The sequence below is a fragment of the Phascolarctos cinereus genome, unplaced genomic scaffold, assembly GCF_003287225.1.
Source record: "Phascolarctos cinereus isolate Bilbo 61053 unplaced genomic scaffold, phaCin_HiC Scaffold_726;HRSCAF=1367, whole genome shotgun sequence".
NCBI lineage: Eukaryota > Metazoa > Chordata > Mammalia > Diprotodontia > Phascolarctidae > Phascolarctos > Phascolarctos cinereus.
This window is the reverse complement of record NW_027556098.1, coordinates 46,079,361-46,100,151: the sequence shown is the minus strand read 5'-3', so window position 1 is coordinate 46,100,151 and position 20,791 is coordinate 46,079,361. Positions and strand designations below refer to the sequence as shown.

Here is a 20,791-nt window from a genome sequence, read left to right as displayed (position 1 = left end):
ACAAACATCAAGACCAAATCCTAAAGTATCCTGTATTGCATCTCAAAATTAGCCTTATTAACTTTAAAAAAAAAAGCTTAAATGTGAGTGCCTTACAGGATAGTAAACAAAATAAACTAGAATAAACATGTCAAATGTTTCCCTTTTGAATTGCAGAGACAGTTCCTATATTTGCTTTTTACAAAAAAGCACATCTCCCAACATGCATCTCAAACAGTGTTCCATGTAATGTGGTTTAAGAACAACATTTAACATAATTGAAACTGCTTTAACCTAAATATAATTACTGCTTAAGTACACTCCTACAACATAACTACCTTGAGAAAAGCTGAAATTGTTTAACAGTTATAGTCTTTACTCAACTTGGTTATTACATCCTAGATGAATGTTTTTCTGTGTTCAAAAATACTGAACCTGAAATTTTTTTTAAAATCCCGATTTCACTTACAGTAAGCATCAATCACAAGCTTGTATTAAAAAAAACTATTAAACTTCATTTTGTTTGTTTTGTTTTTCCTTTAAAAAAGGTGACCAAGAGTCTGCGATCAGTATTATATATATTCCCCATCCATTACTCATACTGGACATGCCAGATATCCCTCCCATTCTGTTCACTCCCATAGATGCATGGCTCCCACTACTGTAGTAGCTGCTGTTCATTGTTCCTTGGCTCCCTATGCAATGTTTGATTGAAAATCACTGGAGTTTTCCTGTAAAACTTGGTTATATATGCTCATGCTGCTTTGACCACTGTAGCCTCTCCCATACTCCGTCTCAGCTGCAGGCTAGCTGGACTGCCATAACCGGACTGGTTTGACAATCCAATGCCTCCTATCATTTGGCTACCATAAGCACCACCACTTGCTCCTGCTGTAGAATTCAAGAAGAGCTCTGTGTATCTGTGCTGTGTATTTGCTTTGTATTTTGACATAGCTGCCACAGTATCTTCATGGATAGCAAATTCGACATCTGCTTCTCCACTCACTCTGCCACCAGGTCCAGTTTCAGTGTATACTTGAACAGGGTTGAGGTGAGAGAAAATTGTAAATATTTTCAGTAGCTCTGTTAAGGTAATCCTCTCATGTGCAAACAATGGCCTGTTGTACTCTGGAAAGTGGACTCACCATATCCATATCTATGATCAGATATTCCTGAAAAACAGTAATTGAGGTCTCTTCCAAATCTATCTGACCCAAAGCCATATCCATCATTATATCCATTGTAGTTATCATAGCCTCCATATACTCCAATGTAGGCATCTTGCCTCATTCTTTCAAACCTAGCTCCTCTTCCAATGCTGTTATAGCCTCTTTCAGCCTCAGGACCTGGCCACTGCATAGCCATTAGCTTTCAAAGAGTACGAAATACATAGTGAAATACATAATGAGTACGAATTTCTGCCTGGCTGCTCCTGAAGATTTCAATGTACTTGTGCCCTATTCTTTCCTTGTGTTTCTTTAGAGCCTTTTCAGCTATTTTCTGTGAAGCAAACTGCAGAAAGGTCTCCCTTGTACTCTTCCCTTGGAGTCCACAGGCAATGTCATCCCTTTGGCATGATTTCCAACCCTGAAAAAAAAATTTCTTCCTAGCTACAGGCAAATGGGAGTCCTCTAAGGCTCACAAAGACATCATCATTGGTAGTGTCAGGACTATTTGGACCAATATGCTTCAATGCCCAATCCATTTCAATGCTATTTGACTTGACTACTTCAACATATCTGTGTCCCATAATTTCTCTGTCTTTTTTCAGTGCGAATTTGACTTCATCTTCTGATTCAAGTTCAACAAATGCTTCTCCACTTGGTCTGCCTTTTTAGGTATGGATGAAATCAATGTCTGATGCCTCATTTTGAATTCTGCATTCCAAGAAGAAGCATTGGACTTCATTAGCCGAGCAGGACCAGGAAAGCCCCAGACCTTCACAACGAAGCCTTCTCTCCCTTTAGTGCTCAGGATCATCTTGTTCAGTCAGTGGTGGTGGCTCTATACTTGACTTCAGGGTGGCTATGAAGAAATTGTTTCATTCTTTTTAATTTGCTCTGAGAAAAGTATTAAAGAATTGCCTAGCTTGTTAATAGTGCCTTTTCTTTCTTTCTTTCTTTTTCTCTCTTTCTCTTCCTTCCTTCCTTCCTTCCTTCCTTCCTTCCTTCCTTCCTTCCTTCCTTCCTTCCTTCCTTCCTTCCTTCCTTCCTTCCTTCCTTCCTCCCTCCCTCCCTCCCTCCCTCCCTCCCTCCCTCCCTTCTTTTTTTCTTTCTTCTTTCTTTCTTTTTTCTTTCTCTTTCTTTCTTCTTCTTTCTTCCTTTCTTTTTCTTTCTTTCTTCTTTCTTCTTTCTCCTTCTTTCTTTCTCTTCTTTCTTTCTTTCTTTCTTTCTTTCTTTCTTTCTTTCTTCTTTCTTTTTCTTTCTTTCTTTCTTTCTTCTTTCTTTCTTTCTTTCTTTCTTTCTTCCTTTCTTTCTTTCCCAATTGGGGTTAAGTGACTTGCCCAGGGTCACACAGCTAGTAAGTGTTTGAGGCAATAGAGCCTTTTCTTGGTCATTTGTTATCTGTTTCAGTAGGGCATCTGACAGATTGCTGCCTTGCAGCTCGTCCTTTTCCCAGGGTATCAGTGAACTTCTGGAGGGCAAGGAAATATCATTTATTTCTCTATTCCTATGGTGTCCGGCACAGGACCCTGTAAGCAGGAGGTGTCCAATTTTGTTAAATGAACAAATAAAATACAGCTGGCACAATACAGAATTTACAAATAACCAAGGGCTTTTACTGCACAGATACATAAAGCCATACTATATGCATGAATTTTCTCATGCTTAAAATGAAAGCGTTGAAGGATATCATCTCTAAGGTCCCTCCCAGCACCAAACTAACTTAATTATCATAGAAGATGAACACATACTGGCAAGAAAATCTGGAAGAAGCAGAATGTAACTATCTATCACTCAGACCTCAGGCTCTTTGCCACCCCTGTCTAGGAACAGAATCTCAGATACCATGCCTAACCAGAAATTATACTCAGGTATGAATCATATCTCACCCTCTAGGGAAAAAGCATAGGAACTGAAACCAAGTGTGGTTTCAGTTATGCCCTTGAGTTTTATGCCCAATGATTGGGTTTTCCTTGATCCAAATGACCAGTTCCACCTTCCTAGTAGCTCTATCTTTTTATGCTTAGTGTTTGAAAGAAAATGGACTGATATGGTTTTTCATTATTATAGGATCTTTGAGGGTTGAAGTCCTAGCCAAATGGCATTTTTAAAAAAATTTCATTTTTATTTTTAGTTCCAAATTCTCTCCCCCCCTCACCTATTAAGATAAGAAATGACACCCATTATACATGTTAAATCATGCAAAATATTTTTCCACATTAGTCATGCTTCTTCCTTCCGCCCCTTTCCTCTCCCCACAAAGCAAGAAAAATAAAGGAAAAAATATGTTTTTTCTACATTCTAAGTCCATCAGTTTTCTATCTGGATATGGATAGCATTTTTCCTCTTTAGTCCTTTGGAATTGTGGTGGATCACTGTATTGATTAGAGTTACTAAGTCTTTCATAATTGATTATCTTTACAATATTGCTGTCGTTGTGTATATTGTTCTTCTGTTCTGCTTGTTTCTCTTTGCATCAGGTCATATGTCTCCCCAGGTTTTCCTGAAATCATCTCTGTAATTTTTTACAGCATAATAGTATTCCATCACAATTACATACTATAATTTGTTCAGCCATTCCCCAGATGATGGGCATTCCCTCAATTTTCAATTCTTTACCACCACAAAAAGTTGCTAAAAATATTTTTGTACATATGAGTCCTTTTCCTTTTTCTCTGATCTACTTGGGATATAAACCTAATAATAGTATTGCTGGACTAAAGGGTATGCATAATTTTATAGCCCTTTGGGCATAGTTCCAAATTTTTCTCCAGAATGGTTGGACTAGTTCATAGCCCTACCAATAGTGCATTAGTATAACTATTTTCCTATTTCCTTCCAGTAGTCATTATTTTCTTTTTTCTATCATCTTAGCTAATCAGATAGGTATGAGCCTATTTCCTCCATCTCTAATTCCTGTGATTGAGATTAATCATCTTACAAGGCAAAACCCCCTTTACCCTACTATCACTCTTGGCTTTTTTATTACCATCTGTCTCTGGCCTGACCCTCTCCAGTCCTAGTACTGCTTTCATTTACCCTTCTTAGAGAAATGATTATTTCTCTCTTGTATGAATAACTAATTATTGAACCATGACCAAGGTTTTCTCCCTTTTCTACTTCCTCATTCAGAAATCTTTCTTAAAGACTTACCCAAGCTAAGGATTTAATCAAAGATAGTAAAACAAATTCTAAGTTTAGGCTAATGGGTAGATTCCTGCTCATTTGTGTTTACTCAGACAGCTCTGGGAAAATGTTGAATCTCCCTTTTGTCAGACAGGTAATATGGAAATTGATGTCTCTCTGACCAAGATTTGAATGTTCAGTGTCATGTACCTCCAGATCCTCATTGTAATATAGCACACCTTTCATTGTAATATTTATTCTTTTATTAATTGTTAACCAAAAACAGTTGATTGCCACCCTCATAAGCAATCTGGGAAGAAGCAAATATATAAAACTTGGATCATTTTTTTTTACTTTACCTATTGGGGAATGTCTCTTTATTCTTTTATATTTGAATAAATTTCTTATGTACCTGGAAACTTTATTAAGTAAACTTGCGCAAATTTTTTTTTCTATATCTACTTATATTTTTTCTATATATATCTTCTCTGTTTTATTGTGAAAAAGCATTTCAATTTTATGAAATCAAAATTGTCCATTTTATCTTCTGTGGTACTCTCCATTTCTAGTTTTATCATTAACTCTTCCCTTAGCCAGAGCTGCAAAATGTACAATGTTTCATCCTCCTATAATGTGTTCAAGTCTAAGTCATTTATCTACTTGGAGTTTATCTTCATACATGGTGTGAGGTGCTGGTTTATACCTAATTTCTGCCAGACAGCTTTCAAGCTTTCTCAGCAGTTTCATTATATTCATTTGCTTCTGAATGTTGTATACCTAATTTGCTCCACTCATTCATCTATTTTTTTAACCAGTGCCAAGTCATTTTGATGATTACTATGTTATAGTGTAGTTTGAGATCTGGTACTCCTAGGCCCTCTTACCACTTTTTAAAATTATGATGTAATAGTTGAGTCAGCTATTGCCCAATCTATGAGTGCCCACTTTACTTCCAGTTTCTTGCAACCACACACAAAATATGTCTCCTGCAATATGTGGGAATATCCTAGTCCATAACCTTTTTTACACCACCTCAAACTATTGATCAGTTGTGCACCACCAAAATAAACTAAAATTAAGTGCAATTAATTTAATTTCAACATTTGTAATTATTTAGTAATCTGACAAATATTGACATTACTATGTTTTTAAAAGATCTTTAAAATAAAAGTTATTTTAGGGATAAAAAAAAGCCCTTCTACTCAGTTAGTAGTGTTAGGCTATAAAATCATGGTTAAGACGGTAGGTGGAGGCTGGAAGCCAAAGGTCTTAAGCCCCTACTTCTGTACCCTTCAGCAAGAAAAGCCAGAGTCTTTTAAGCCCAGGTCCACCTTGCCTAAAGGCACGAAAGGGTTAAATAGTAGAGCCGGAAAGACACTCTGTTTACACACTGTGCATGCGCCGCCCCGCCCACCTCCTTGCCCTTTCCTTTCATTTACCCTGTCCTGGGATAGCATTCCTAAAGCTACGCGGGTGGTCATGGGAAGTGGGTGGGCGGAGTCACGTCTCAGCCAATCGCTTCCCTCCGGAAGTAGGTGGGGAAGTGTAGGTAGCGACTGCTAGTCGGGTTGCCCTGGAGGCCGTTCTTGGCTGTGTAGCCGACCCAAGATGACGGCACAGACACAGAGCGGGATTCGGCTGAGCGCGGTGAGCTATCGCGGCAGCGTGTGGGAGGCGAGGGGAGAGGCGGGGGCTAGCGGGAACTCGTCCCTCCACCTTGGCTGGGGCCTGTCCGGAGCCTTGGGGAAAGTCTTCGCCAGGGCGGGCTGCAGGCTGGCGGTTAGACGGGGGACGCGGGTGCCGGAGAGGGGAACAGACGGACGCCTGCGTCTCCTGAGAGTGCCTTACCTGGGCGCCCCGGGCCGGGAAGGCAGAGTTGCCAAGTTTGTGCACCGGGATCCCGGCCTCCGGGCCCGAGGGGGCGGGGCGCCGCGCCCCGAGAGTTTCGATTTCCTTTCCTCGGGGTGTGGGTTTCTCGGCTGGGGGGGGGCGAGTCTCGGGCGCCTCGGCTCGCTCTGCTTTTGGGGGGGGGGCAAGGTGAGGTGTAATGCGGAGACAGGTCAATCTGGATCTTCGGTCCTTAGACCCCCGGAAGAGAGGGCCTTTCAGGCAGCAAATACTCATTAATCGCCCTTAGTAAGAGGCGTTTGAGTTTTGGGAGGTGGAAGCGGCGAAGGGTAGGCCTTGGCTTGTTTCGGATTTCCTAATTCTAATTCGTATTTTCATTTTTTTTTTAAATTCCCTTATTTGTTGCCAGTGGAGAAGGTTCCCTCACCTAGGCAGAATAAGCGCACTGCTCAAGCAGCCTTATCTCTCCTGTGCATCTGTCTTGAGAAAAGGGAGTAAGTTAACTGGTGTTTATCAAGTTACTTGAAACTGAGATACGGAGCAAGACAGGCTATAAATTGAGCTGTGTTTTGGTATAGAAAGCTAGGGAATGAGGCACTGCATGTAGGATACCGAAATCTCAAATCTTCTCTAGCCAAATTATTCCCAAGTCTATTTTAGGTTATACAAGATGCCTTTTTCCAGTGAATCATTTTCCAAAATAAGTCCGTCACCAACCCCCAATTCTCCAAATTCTAGTGGTTTTCTATGACCTCCAGGATCAAATAAAAAAATCGTCTCTTTTAAAGCCCTCGTCCTGCCTTTTCACTGTTTTTACACCTTACTTCCTCCCTTCCCCTTCCCCCTCACCCCCATTCTTCGGTCTTGTGATACTGGTCTCTTCTATTTCACGAGCACAGTACTCCATCTCCTGGCTCTAGGCTGTTTCAGTGATAAAGTATTCAAAGTACTTTGTAAACCTATTATGGGGGCAGAAGAGAATAAGCATTTATTAAGTTCTTACTATGTGTGCCAGGCACTTTGTAGGTATTATCTTATTTGATACTAACAACCCCCTGAGGTAGGTGATGAGGGTGCTTGAGTGCCTGTACTTGGACCCTAATTTCTCCCTAGCCTCAGAAACACTATCCCTGGCAGTCCGTTTCCCTTCCCCCCCCCCCCCAGGACATTGTGCCTAGCAATTACTCAAGAGTGGGCCCCAGCAAGACCCTTATCTTTCTCTGTGGTGCAGTTGCAAACGGCACCTGAAGGAATTATTAGTTTGAACTGGCTTTGCACCAGGACATAAAGATATTCATACCCACTAAATTATCTATACCACTGCCCTACCTCATTATCTGCATCCTAGACTCCTCATTTTATGTATTCTAGACCTAAGACATATATGTATACTCCCTACATCTATCTTGTCATACAAGACATTGATTGATGGCAGACTGGGCAACTCTCAGTTGGCCCTGACTGCTGGTTAACTTAGTGATGTACCAAGCCTAAAACTCACACCTCCATGTAGGCTTCCCCCCCAAAAAATTACATGTTCCTTTAAGTACTGACCGCTTTAACTGTACCACTCTAAGGTCCCAGGTTCCTTAAGAATCTTTGCTAGCTGTGTAGCATAACAATAAACTTTTGCCAACTTGACTTAGATTGCTTGAGTCTGTAAATTCATTCCAGATGACCCTGTCTTCTATGGTCTTTGAGGGGTGTCAACTTCTCAGATCCCAACATTAGGTGCTATTATTACCATCCTTGTTTTACAGTGAGGAAACTGAGACAGACAGGTTAAATTAACTTGCCCACGGTCACACTGATACTGGATTTGTACTCAGGTCATCTTGACTGCCATAAGATGTTCACATAACACCAAAATTACCTTTTTTCCTTCCTTCTTACAGGACCTACTTCCTTTTTTTCTTTTCATTTTGAAGTGTGTCCTAAACATTGTTCTCTGGTAGAAGCCCTGGCTTTTTTACTTGATTTTAAAGTGAGCTTACAGTTCATAGACACTTCAAGATATTTCCCAGGGAAGAGTAAAACTATAGTCATCAAACTTTTTTTTAAAAGGGGCTATGCATTATTTATTGAATAATAAACATAATTTATTATGGCATAAAATAGATCTACTCAAAGGCTGTGATATTAGGTGCTTTGATATTATTTGAAGTAGTTGTAGATAAAAAGAAGTAATTCTGTGTTGCAGTCTAGAGTTCTGTTCACCTTCAGAATGATTTGTTAAAGGTACTACCTCGGATCCACAGGGTCCATTTTAAAGGTCCCTGGGCCAAACCAATACACATCCATGTGTCAGTGCCTCCTCTCTTTAAAGCAGATGGCAGCTCACTTGGTTAAAGTATTCTTAAAGTCTTATTGATAGTGTAATTAATCAGCTACAGTTAAAGTAGGACCTGTCACAGATTTAAGCATTCAGGAGACCCTCCTTGGGAGGAATCATGTATATATAGGCTATTCTCTGAGGGAAACAGTATGGCACAATGGAGAAGTATGCTGGATTTGGATCCTTTGAACTGGCGTTTGAATCCCTGCTCTGCTATTTACTACACTTCCTGTATTTTGTAATCTTGGACAATTCTTTTAACTTCTCTGTTCTGCAGTTTCGTTTTGTCTTTTGCAAAGTAAGTAGGTTGGACTCTTTGACTTCTCAGTTTCCTTCCTGCTTTAAATCTATAACCCTAGGGGATATTCTCTCCCTTTGAATAAACCTTCCACTGAATCCATTACATAGCACTTTTAAGTTTGTAATGTGCTTTATGTCACATGAGCTGTACAACAAACCTGTGTAACAGGTGATATAAATATTATTCTCATTTTGCACATAGACTGAAGAGAGGCCAAGTGATTTGGCCAGAGCCATGCAGTCAGTGTCATAAGTAGTGTTTGAATCCAGGTCCTTCCCACCTACAAGCTGAACACTGTTAATACTGTCTCACATTTCTATACTAATTTACATTTTGTTATTAAATGTTTTAACATTTTCTTCTTATGAATCATTTAATAAGCAAAGAACAGAAAAGATACTGGTATGAGAAATTGTGAAATTCTGTTATGTAGAGTCTTTTTTTCCCCTTAAAGTATATATTAAATTTAACTTGAATGTAACAAAATTGCCTTGTGTTCTTTTCTGAACTATTGCATTCTCCTACATTGTGTTTTTAAGGTTTTCTTGATGTTCTTCCCCTTCCCCATCATTCATTACCATCCTTTACATTTTATTTAATGTTTTACATGTGTTATTTCATTTGGTCCTAAGAATAATTCTCTGAAATAGATAGAGCCAGTGACATTTTTTGAGCATGGTACTGACATGGTGTCTTTGGCATTAAAATGTTTTTGGCCACAGTCTTGGAGGATATATTAGAAAAGGGTTGTTGTTGTTCTGTGACATGCAAGTGAATTGGATTTAAGTGAGGGAGGGCTGTGCAAAACCACCAGCCTCACTTTCTTCTCTGGAGCCATCTGGCTTCAGTTACCAGATGTATGTCAGGACAACTGGAGATGGCCCCAGGTAAGGTGGAAGACCTTGGCCCTTTAAAGCTAAGGTCGTTAGCAGGTCTCAGTTTGACTGAGGAAACACCCATTGAGTGATTTAAGGCTAGTTTAAAAAAAAATAAGGCCTCTTTAACCTAGTCCAGGGGGAAAAAAATTGAACTGAGAGGGGAAGACCTTAGATACTGAATTTGAACTTTTAAATTTAAATCTCACAATTTGTTATTCTGCAAAATATTCTCATCATGGAAAGAAGATTGGCACATAGAAACAAAGTATTCTTTCCAGTATTTGTGTGGCAAAATTTTTACTCTTGTACATATGGTTTATTGTGACTGTTTGCTTTTGTCATTATGTTACACTTAGAGGTCACATTATTCAACAACGAAAATAATCCACATCATTGAACAAACGTCATATCATACCACAAGCAAGGGAATAATGAAGCTACCCCAGAAAAAGAGGAAGTAAGTATATGGGCATTACAACCCAGCTCTGTACCAAAGCCTGTGTGTTGTGTATTCCACCTACTTTTAAAGACCTTAGATCTTAAGTGGTTTCCTCTGTCAAATGCTGCGCTTTCAGAAGTACCTCCAATCCCACTCCTACTGTGAACTTCAATTTGAGTCTGGCATGTGGTCAGTGTTGTTTTTTAACCATTCAGCTACTTTCCTTGCAGAGCCACTAGGTAGGTAGAGAATTCAGATTGAGATTGAAGGAGAAGCCTCCCCTTTTACACTGCAGTTCCAAAATCCTATCTATTGAGAAACTCAAGAGTAACTCCCGTTTTGTTTGGTTCTCCCTGTTTTGTGATTGTCTTGTATTTTGTGAACTAGGCTTTTCTTTGCTATAAATTATATGATTATGGGGAAATTAACGTGTTAATATGGTTCTGGGAAAGTAAGGTGCTGAGTATTTGATACCAAGATATTCTATACATCTTTTGTTTATTTTGTGATAACCACAGAATGTATCCCAGGATATTCTTGAAATAACTGCAGGTTTTGTAAAACTTTGGCCAATCAGAAAGAAAGAATACCCATGCTGCTCAAAATTATATAAGTTGATTGATTCCTCATTATTGGCCGTAAGAAAACCTTGTTAACTGCCAAATGGTACCTTTGTATCTACTGAGGAGGTTTTGGACCTGCTAGCCTTGCTATTAAATTGATTTGCTGGAAATTCTGATCTTTGTTTCCTCAGTGTCTGCCTTGACACTGCCAAATACTAAAGCCCCCAGGGGAAGTTGGCACTATAGACTCTCTGCTGGTCTAAGACAAAAGTAGGCAGTATGAAGAAGATGACACCTTTTTGAATTGTCTTTTTAAAGCTTGAATGGAGGAGGGTAGTGGATAATGACTAATCTGCAAGCCATTCACAGTAACTTATTCCAGAAGAAAGTAAGATTGTTGAAAGTAGAAAAGGAAAACTGTAGTGCAATCCATTATCTACAGTGCTGCAGAAGTAGACTAAAGCTATTTCAAATAAAATGGATGCTTGAAGGAATGATTTATAATTGTAATTCACATTTCCTTTTTTTTTATGCTTTTTGGTGAGGCAGTTGGGGTTAAGTGACTTGGCCAGGGTCACACAGCTGGTACAGATACTCTTAATTACTATTTTTCTCACTGAGGGCAGCTCTGTGGCACAGTAGATAGAGTGCTGTTGGGCCTGGAGTCAGGAAGACTCCTTCCTGAGTTCAAATTTGTCCTCAGACACTAGTTGTGTGACCCTGGACAAGTCATTTAACCCTGTTGGCCATATCCGTAGAATGACCTAGGGAAGGAAATGGCAAAACCACTCCAATATCATTACAAGAAAATCTGAAATTGGGTCATGAAGAGTTGGACACAACTTGAAATGAATTTGTGAAAATAATGTCCCCCTGTTACTGGTATAGAAACTTAGGCTCGAGGAGGTTCTATGTGAAAATAATGTCCCCCTCTTACTGGTATAGAAACTTAGGCTCGAGGAGGTTCTATGACATGCTGACTTTTTCCTCAAGACCAGTGCTTGTACTTTTGAGGGTTTTTTTTGTTTGTTTTTTTGGGTTTTTTTTAGATAATGCTTTTTTTGGATCCATGATGATTTGGGTATTTCCACTGGATACAGATAGCAACCCATTGAGGCTTTTATTTGGGGGAGGGGGGAGTAGTATTCTGATAGTTTAATTTACTTCACCTCATATGGCCTAGGTATTTGTCATCAGGTCCTTATTATTTCATATCGATAAAGGAAATAGGAACTAGTTTGATGACCTCTTGCTAATTTTGAATTAAATTAAAGGCAAGGAAAAGAAAAAAAAATGCTTCAATCTGGACTCTTTAGTCTCTTGGTTCTCTGTCTAGAAGGGGAGAGCATGTTTCATCAAGAAGTGGGGTATTCCATTTTTGTACCATTTTTATATTTTCTTGTATAGACTTATTGACCACATGCTATAGCCATTGAGTTGTGATATACCATTTCTTTAAATTTTTGTGTAGATTTGAGATTTATCCATATTACAGTCTCTTATATTTCCATATTTCATTTGTACATGTAAAACAGACTAGATAAAATCAACAGTTATTTTTCTTTAGTCTGGTGGTAATAGTGCACTATGAAGTAATAATTCATTTAAAACAAGAGCTTATGAAAATTACTCCATGCTTTGGCCATGTATTCATTTTAAAAAGCCCCCTATTTCTAGTATTTTCCAATTCCCTCATTTTTGTAACTTCTATTTTAGCTTCAATAAAAACATGTGGATATCTTTTCTAGTTAGCTGAATAATGCCAGAATTTTAGCCTTGCTTTTTGGTTTCCATGTAGTTATATTGTGTAATTCACTGGCATTTGTAGAAAATAGCATAATCCGTTTTTCTTACCATTGACTCTTTTTGATGTTTTTTTAGATTCAGTATCAATCTTACATTAAGGAGTTTGATACTAATTAAGTGTATCCAAGCTTGGAATTTATTCCGGAATTCTGTGTTCTACTTAATTAGAAACAAAATGCCATGTAGGGAGGAGGCAGGAGAGGGAAGGGGAGAAAATTTAGAACTCAAAATCTCTTTGGAACCCTAATCTTTGGCAGTTATCTTTGGGAACATAGTATTTGTTGGGAAAATTCTGATTTAACCTCATCCAGCTAGGTGGCATAGTACACAGAGCAGCAGACCTGGAAGCAGGAAGATCTCAGTTCAAATTTGACCTCAGATACTTATTAGCTGTGTGACCCTGCTCAAGTCACTTAACCTCTGTTTTCCTCAGTTTCCTCCACAGTAAAATGTGTGAATAATGATAATACCTACCTCCCAGGGTTGTTGTGAGGATGAAATAAGATAATAATTTAAAGTAGTTAGCACAGTGCCTGGCACATAGTGAACACTGTATAAAAGTAAGCTGCTATCATTATTTTCATATTATCCTTCATAATTAGTGAAATATGTAGCCTTCAGGTGTTTCTGGCTTCCTTTTTTCTTCTCTGTAGTCCCCCTTACACCCTCCCCTCCCCCCCATCAGAAAAAGCATGAAAAGATAACACTACTAAGGATATGTTTTTCACTTTTTGTTCAGGATTTGATCACATAAATTGTTTGAGTATTGAATAATAATTAATATTTTAAATCAAATATTTATTTTTAGTAGCTTCTGCTCCTAGTCGCCTCCTCTTCCTGTCTGTCCTGTTTCACCCCGCTAGAACAAACTGGTATTGAAAATAAATAAATGTCTGTATACATGTTAGATCTCTCCCCTTAGTAGAATGTAAGCTTACTTTAACTCTTAATAAATATTTGTTGCCTTGAATTAAGGAGCACCCAGTTTAGACTTTCATTTTGAATAGGTATGTGATTGATAGGACCTGTGTGATTTCATTAGTCTAGATACATCCCTGGAGAGTAGGGTTCCTTAACTTTTTTTGTGTTATGGACCTCTTCTCATAATAATGTTTTAAAATGTAATAAAATAAAATACATAGAGTTATAAAGGAGGACAATTACATTGAAACATCATTATCAAAATATCTTTTAAGAGACATTTGTATAGAAAATGCTATCCACATTCAGAGAAAGAATTATGGAGTCCAAATGCAGATCGAAGCATACTATTTTCTTTTTTTCTTGAAGAGGGGCTAGGCAGTGGGGTGAAGTGACTTGCTGAGGGTCACACAGCTAGTAAGTGCATGTTGTCTGAGGCCAGATTTGAATTCAGGTCTATCCACTGCACCAATCAGCTGTCCCCGACTAATTTTTTTTTGGTTTCTTCTTTCTCGTGGGTTTTCCCTTTGGTTCTGATTCTTTTTACAACATGACTAATGTGGAAATATGTTTAATATGATTGTACATGTATAGCTTATATCAGATTGCATGCTATCTTGGGGAGGGGGAAGGAAAGGGAGAGGGAGAAAATTTAGAATTCAAAAATCTCTTTGGAAGTGAATGTTGAAAACCAAATTTTTTAAAAAGAGAGAGATTCATAGATCTTAGCTTAGGAACCACTGTTGTGTAGAGGAAGGGCAGTGATTTAGGCATCTCTCTGTAGTAGAGAAAGGTTCGTTGGTACAGGGCCTTCTCTGTAGAGCAAAGGTTCTTTTTCCTAAATATTTTCATAACAATACTTCATTATTACTGTTTTCTTTTGTAATCCTATGTGTTTTATTTTATGCATTTAAACACATTCTGGGAAGGGGTCCATAAGCTTTACTAGATTGCCAAAATGGCTTGTGACACAAAAAAGGTTAAGAACCTCTGTTGTAGTGAAAGGTCAGTTGGTATAGATAGGCAGGTCCTATAGAGAGGAGGGTTGATCACTTCTCACAACTTGAATTTGAGAGTTAAAACATAACCCTGAATGGTTAAATTATTTGCCTAGGGCTACTCAGGAGTATAAGTCTGAGCTGGGATTTGAACCTAAGTGTTCTTTGCCCCAAGGTCAGCTCTCTGACAACTACAACATGCTGCTTTGAGTCATCAGAGGAATTAAAAGAGCATTGAAAAAGGGGGAAGGTCTGAAGTTCACTTATTGCTGTTTTTGTTAGTGTCTTCTTGCTGAGGTACAGGAGACTCCAAAACTATCAAAATTGCAGGGTCACCTGGAAAGAATTCATGGACTCAACCCATCTTTTAGTCAAGTGGCAAAAGTTTATTGTGACACTTATAAAGCGCAGAGTTTCTTAGGCAATTCTTAACCTAATGGGGGTGATGGATGCTAAAACTATATAGAAAAGTCCCATAAATGTTGTGCCGAGATTGCTAATTGGGTGGTGGGGCAGGATTAAGGAATAGTCACTTCTTAAAGGAACTTGCAATCTTTGCACTTAGTGCACAGGTATTTTATCCAGAGTTCATTATGAGAAGCCCACAGGTTGGGGGGAAAGAGGGGGAGAGCCAAGAGGGGGGGCCCATTGAGGGGTGTGTTTTTAGGCCTGCAGCATCACTAAGTCAACAAGGTCATGGTCATCCTGTCTGTGACCAGTCAGTGTCTTGTTAGGCAAGATGAATTGGGGGAGTGGATGTATATCTTGACTTCTGGAATGTATACTGTGACTGAGGGAGTCAGTACAAGATAATCCTGTTTATACAAGAGAAATTCTATAGGGATCAGCTTGAATAGGAAGAAATAGTTTGCTTCACTGGGGTCCACTCATTTGAGTTATTGCTAGAAATATGATCTTTGGGCTGGGGTCCAGGCACCCTATCACGCTGAACTTTATTTGATCACAGAGCCCTGTTTAGTAAAAAAAAAATTTTTTTGGAAACATATACTCCCATATATGTGTGTATTTATATATATACATATATATATATACATATATATACACATATATGTGTATATATATATATATAGTTAGAGCAATATATGTACACGCATATTGCTCTTCTATATATTATTGCTCAATACACATGTATTCTTACTAAAATAATAAAAAATATTTTTGAGCAATGTAATTGAATTCAGTTTGTGATGCAGGAATTTTAAAATCTGGTTCTAAGTTCAGTTTATTTTGATACTTGGTTTTTAATGGCTGTCATAGTGAAAAAAATCATACATCATGGAGAAGATAAATCCAAATGGAAGAAGTAAATGAATTTTTGGCTCTGCTTACTCATGATAGTCATTTTTGCAACCTCATCCACCATTTTCTGCAGAGGTTATTATTGAAATTTGGCTAGTAAATTTCCATCTTCTGATTGCTGTCAATTCTTCTACACTAAATGGACTATCTTCTCGTTTTTAACAAGTAGGTTCAGAACACACAAATCTTGCAAATTTTTGCAAGATTTTTGAACATGTTATAAACAGTTTTTGTAGGTCACATTTGTTTCTGGAGATAAAAACCTGTCAGTTTCTTCTCTAGATAAATATCTAAAGATAGAATATACATTTATATGTAATGTTTGGTTCAACATTAAGGATAATGGATTTAAGTCCAAATTTCAAATGAAGACAGTTTATAGTTTTTTTTTTAATTGGATCTTCATTGTTTTTATGTGGTAATGTGGCTAGTTAGGAGCTGATATTAATAGTAGAAGTGGCTCTGCCATTTTCTGGTTGTTCAGTATGTTATCTTCAATCTTCAGTTTTCCAGTATTATTTGGAAGCTAGTTGTCCATTTTATGAGGGTTTTTTAAAAAATTAAGATAGTATTGATAAATCTTGTCAACCTCCAGAGTTCACTCTAAGAAAGACAAACAGAATTAGGTTGTATGTGTGCTTTTATTTCTCACAAACTGGCATGCATGGATGCAGAGATACGGTTGGAACTAAGCTTGTTTTGGGGTTAGGCTGTGCAGATTATAAAGCCTTACAGCAGGGAAGTGCCCCTGACTCTGGAGGTCTGTGCAACCTTAATCTGGTTTTGTGGTTGTTGACACAGGAGGAGGATTACAGGAAGCATCACAGAGGTTTATTGGTATGTTAGTCCAGAAGGGCTCACATCATCTCTCTGATGGGCCAGGCCAAGCTAGGCTTTCAGGTGATTGAGAGGCTCAAGCAGGTCTCACAATCTAAACTAGAAACTAGAAACATCTAAACTGCAATACACTGCAATATACTGAAAGCAAAATAATGAATAATTTTAGATTTAAATAGAAATAAATTTAAATAGAAGTTTTACTGTTGTCTTACATTCTAGTAAATTGTCTTGTGTACCCCACTTTGGAGACACTTAGTTTATGCTAGTTTCCTAGGTGTTTGCACCAAGATATATAAAGGATGAAAAGAGCTATTTACTTTATTTCCATTTTCTATCATTTCTTATAGTAGTTATTTTGGAATACAAATTTAACATCTCCTTAGTTGTCAGAATTTTTGGTGACCAGTTATAGGTTGAGGTGAGACTACTACCTTTTGTGTCTTACTGGTTTCCTTGTATGGCTCTTTTTTTTTTTTTTTTTTTTTTTGCTAGGCAGTGATGTTAAATGACCTGCCCAGGGTCACACAGCCAGCAAGCATCATGTGTCTGAGGCCGGATCTGAACTCAGGTCTTCCTGAATCCAGGGCGGGCACTCTGTCCACTGTGCCACCTAGCTGCCCTGTACAGTTTATTTTATCTGAGGCCATTGATTGTTTCATATGGTGATTCAGAATGTATTTTGAGATATATTTGCAGGAGTAGCAATTTTTATTTTCAGTGCTTTTGAAGACACCGAGCCCCCCAGTGGGATGCTGGAGATTGTTCAGTTCTCAGGCCCCTTGCCTTGCCCACCGAGCACTGATGCCTAGGTACTCTGTTTCCTGAAATTGCTTCTACTGCTTTGAGCAGTGTATGGTGGGACCTTGGGTCCCTGTGCAGTGACCTTTGGGGGGCTGCTTGTGTCCCTGGCTTCTGTTCTGAAAGGCTGACATTGGGATCTGTATTCAGGTCCTTGATTATTGATGCTTATGCTGTTTTGTGACCCTCTCCTACTGTCTTTCAGGTCTGTGCGTTAGGTCTTTTTGTGCAAGCTTGAGCATTTTGTGGTGTGGCTCCCTCATGACCTGGCTTTAAATGATTTCTAACCTGTTTATGGAAATTTGTCTTGTATTTCTTGATGCAGCTCTTCCTTGTTAAATATTTTTCTTAATGCCTTCGATGAAAGTATGCTTACCACTTCTACATATTACATGACAGAATCTAAAATGTTAGCATTATTCTAGAAAGATGGGCTGAATCTAATAAGATGAAATTTAATACACATACAAGTCCTAAACTCTGGTTTAAAAAATTAATATAAGTACAGAATGGGAGAATTATGGCTAGACAGTGGGTTTGTATTAAAAAGAACTGGGAGTTTCTGTGGACAACAATTTTGAAATGTCAGTAGTGTGATAGAGCAACCAGAAAAGCAAGTGTGGTCTTGGGCTGCATAAAGAGTGGCATAATTAAAGAATAAGGCAGGTGACAGTCCACTGTTTTCTGCTATGGTCAGACTGTCTTGAGTATTGTGTTCAGTTTAAGGAAAGAGATTGATAAATTAGAAGGGGTCCAGAGAAGTGAGACTAGGGTGTTGATGTGATAGAATATCATGTCAAATGAGGATCAGTTGACAAATTGGCGATATTTAGCCTGTAGAAAAGGCTTAAGGTAGATGTGATAGCTGCTCTCAAGTGTTTTAAAGGGTTGTTGTGTAGAAGAGGAATTAGATTTGTTCTGTGGCATTTGACCCAGAGGACAAATTAGGAGTAGTGAGTAGAAGCTGCATTTCTTTTCAGTTAAAGAGAAAAGTTCCTAACCAGAGGTGGAGGACCTTTTCATGTTGGAAGGCCACTTAATATTTAGCTGTAATCATTAAGGCTGCATTCAAGAAACTTCAATTAGATATACTTGAAAATGTACATTATTTTGTAAAAACCTAACTACTGTGTATTAAATAATTTCAAAAAATGAAAACTGCTTGTTAATTTAAAAGTTAACTAACCTGTTAATGACTTTGTTGTGTCTGCTTTTTATTGGAAAGCATTTGAATCTTTGGTTGCAGCATGGAGGTCGATGTTTCAGTTGATCCTCTAGATGGGTACCAGTCATTTGTGACCTTAAGAGCATCTTGATTTGGGTTGGGTAGGAGAATGTGGATTCACAGCAATAAGTGCTTGAAAAGCAAGAAAACGTTTTTGGTCATGCTGTTGAAGGTGTGGATACTCTACTGCATTTTTCCATATTTCAATTGGATCTTTCCTTTAATGACTTTAAAATGTCATCTACTGAGCGCTCAGTCAATTCCATCTGTAGTTCTTTAGGTGCCTTGGTGATATCAACTAGGTAAGGCTGAAATGCTAATTTGAGTGTGATGTTATGATTCTCAAAGTTGGTAAACTTTTCGTTGTATTATCCAATTAATTAGTCTATAACAGCTGCGTATTCTTCAGATGATTTGCATATATCATCCTGCTCATCAGTGACCTTTGCTAACTGGGGAAGATGTTCATTTGAAATTTCCTTTTGAATAAGTATTTTGAAAAAAGATAACTTTTTTCGAAATGCTTGAATTTTTTGCCGCACATCATATTAGCTTTACCTTGCAAAAAAATGTTCAAGTTATTTTGATTTGACATGATACCACACAGAAATGCAGCATTCCTATAGAAATCTTTCAGTAATTCACATCACTGATTCTGTCTGTTTCGAAGAGATAAAGTTTTGGCTGACACCTGTCCCTGGGATAGCCAACTCACTTTAGAATGATATGGCAAATCTGCACTGAATACCCCATTGTTTAATTTTAGCATGTTATGAAACCGATGATGCCGTGTTGCATTTGCATGAACATGGTTAACAGTACTTACAACTTGTCGCAAAGTGTCACTTAAAATAGTAGTTTTAGCACAGAGATTGTGCTGATGCAAGGTACAGTGAAAAGAAACGAGAGCATCTGGATCTGTTAATACTTTTTTTTTACCTATGCAATTAACCTTTCATGTTTTCCTGTCGTGGAATGTACACTGTCTGTACCTACACTCACTAAATTTACCAGTTTGGGTCCAGCTTCATGACATTTGTCTTGAAAGTTGTTGAAGATATCTATTCCCTGCGTTCCGTCTACAAGAATGCCCAAAATAACTCTTTGTAGCAAAGAAAACCTTCTGTTAGAAACTGTTAAGTATAAAATCTGCACTGTCAGTAATATCAGTTGATTGATTTAAAGCAATTGAATAATATATGTTTTCCTTTTGAAGTATTGCGTGAAGTTGTTCTGTTAAGTTGAAGGCTAATTCGTGCTGCTGATCAGTTATGATTCTCCTTGAAAAAGGCAGGGATTTGTACTTTGAAATGTTATCAGGGTATAAGTATCGTACAGCTTCAACAGTGCATTCTTTCACAATTTCTACATCACTGAATGGGTTCCCTTTTTCCCCCCCAAGCATATAAGCTGTTTTATAAGCTGCTTCATTGGCATTATTTCTAGGTCTTTTTGCTGCTTGAAAGAACTGTCTTCGCTTTTGATTTTCATTTTTTAATTTCTGCAATACAACCTTTTGTGCCTCTCCCTCTAATTTAAAATATTTGTGGTCCTTAACAGTGTTGTAATGCTGATGAGCATTTAATGTTGATGTTGCAGTATCACAAAGCAAGCAAATAATCTTATCTTTAGTAGAAACAAGATAATATTGCAATTCCCAATCCTCATTAAAAAATCTATTTTCTTCTTTCCGCACTCTCTTGGTGTTCTTTGACATGATGGGGTGTTAAGCAGACAGAATTAAGAAATACTTCCAAGCTGTGCAACTATTCACAAATTCCACTTCAAACAGAACCACACTGCACCATTATCAAAAGCTGGTAACAGACTGGCGTACTCAACCCCTACATTCTCACCACCCAGCCTTGTGCAGTAGTGGTGACTGGCAGTTGGGGGAAGTAGAACTAAATAACGAACATAGCAGCCTTCAGTTTAGCCCTTATGACTTACTAATGTTCTAATTGTGCTGGTTAATCTGGGAGGATTGTTTCTTTGAAACTAATTTTATTCTTTGGTGTTTTAAATACATTGAAACAAAAATGTACTAACATAAAAGGGTTTGTTCTGTAAAATTTGGATTCAGTCAGAAGGCCACAGGTTCCTCACCTCTGTTCCTAACACTTAATAGCTGGCTTTGACTGAAAGTTTATCAGCAGTGACAATTTGTTAAAGATGGGATAGAGGGGATTCCTGTTCAAGCACACACCTACCTATTAGAATTTATGTGGTTTTCTTCAAGGTTCACCTTAAA

General features: G+C 38.1%; 1 protein-coding gene and 1 pseudogene across 1 annotated transcript in view; one reads left to right on the top strand and one right to left on the bottom strand.

The window, feature by feature from the left end:
- Positions 1-594: 594 nt before the first annotated feature.
- Positions 595-1,800, bottom strand: LOC110214895 (heterogeneous nuclear ribonucleoprotein H pseudogene; annotated as a pseudogene).
- Positions 1,801-5,752: 3,952 nt separating this feature from the next.
- The window catches only part of MORC3 (MORC family CW-type zinc finger 3), an 80,369-nt gene continuing 65,330 nt past the window's right edge, over positions 5,753-20,791 (top strand). The window contains exon 1 of the mRNA XM_020995973.2: positions 5,753-5,915. Coding sequence (XP_020851632.1) covers positions 5,877-5,915 — 39 coding nt within the window. The 5' untranslated portion in view covers positions 5,753-5,876. The remainder of the gene's footprint in view (positions 5,916-20,791) is intronic.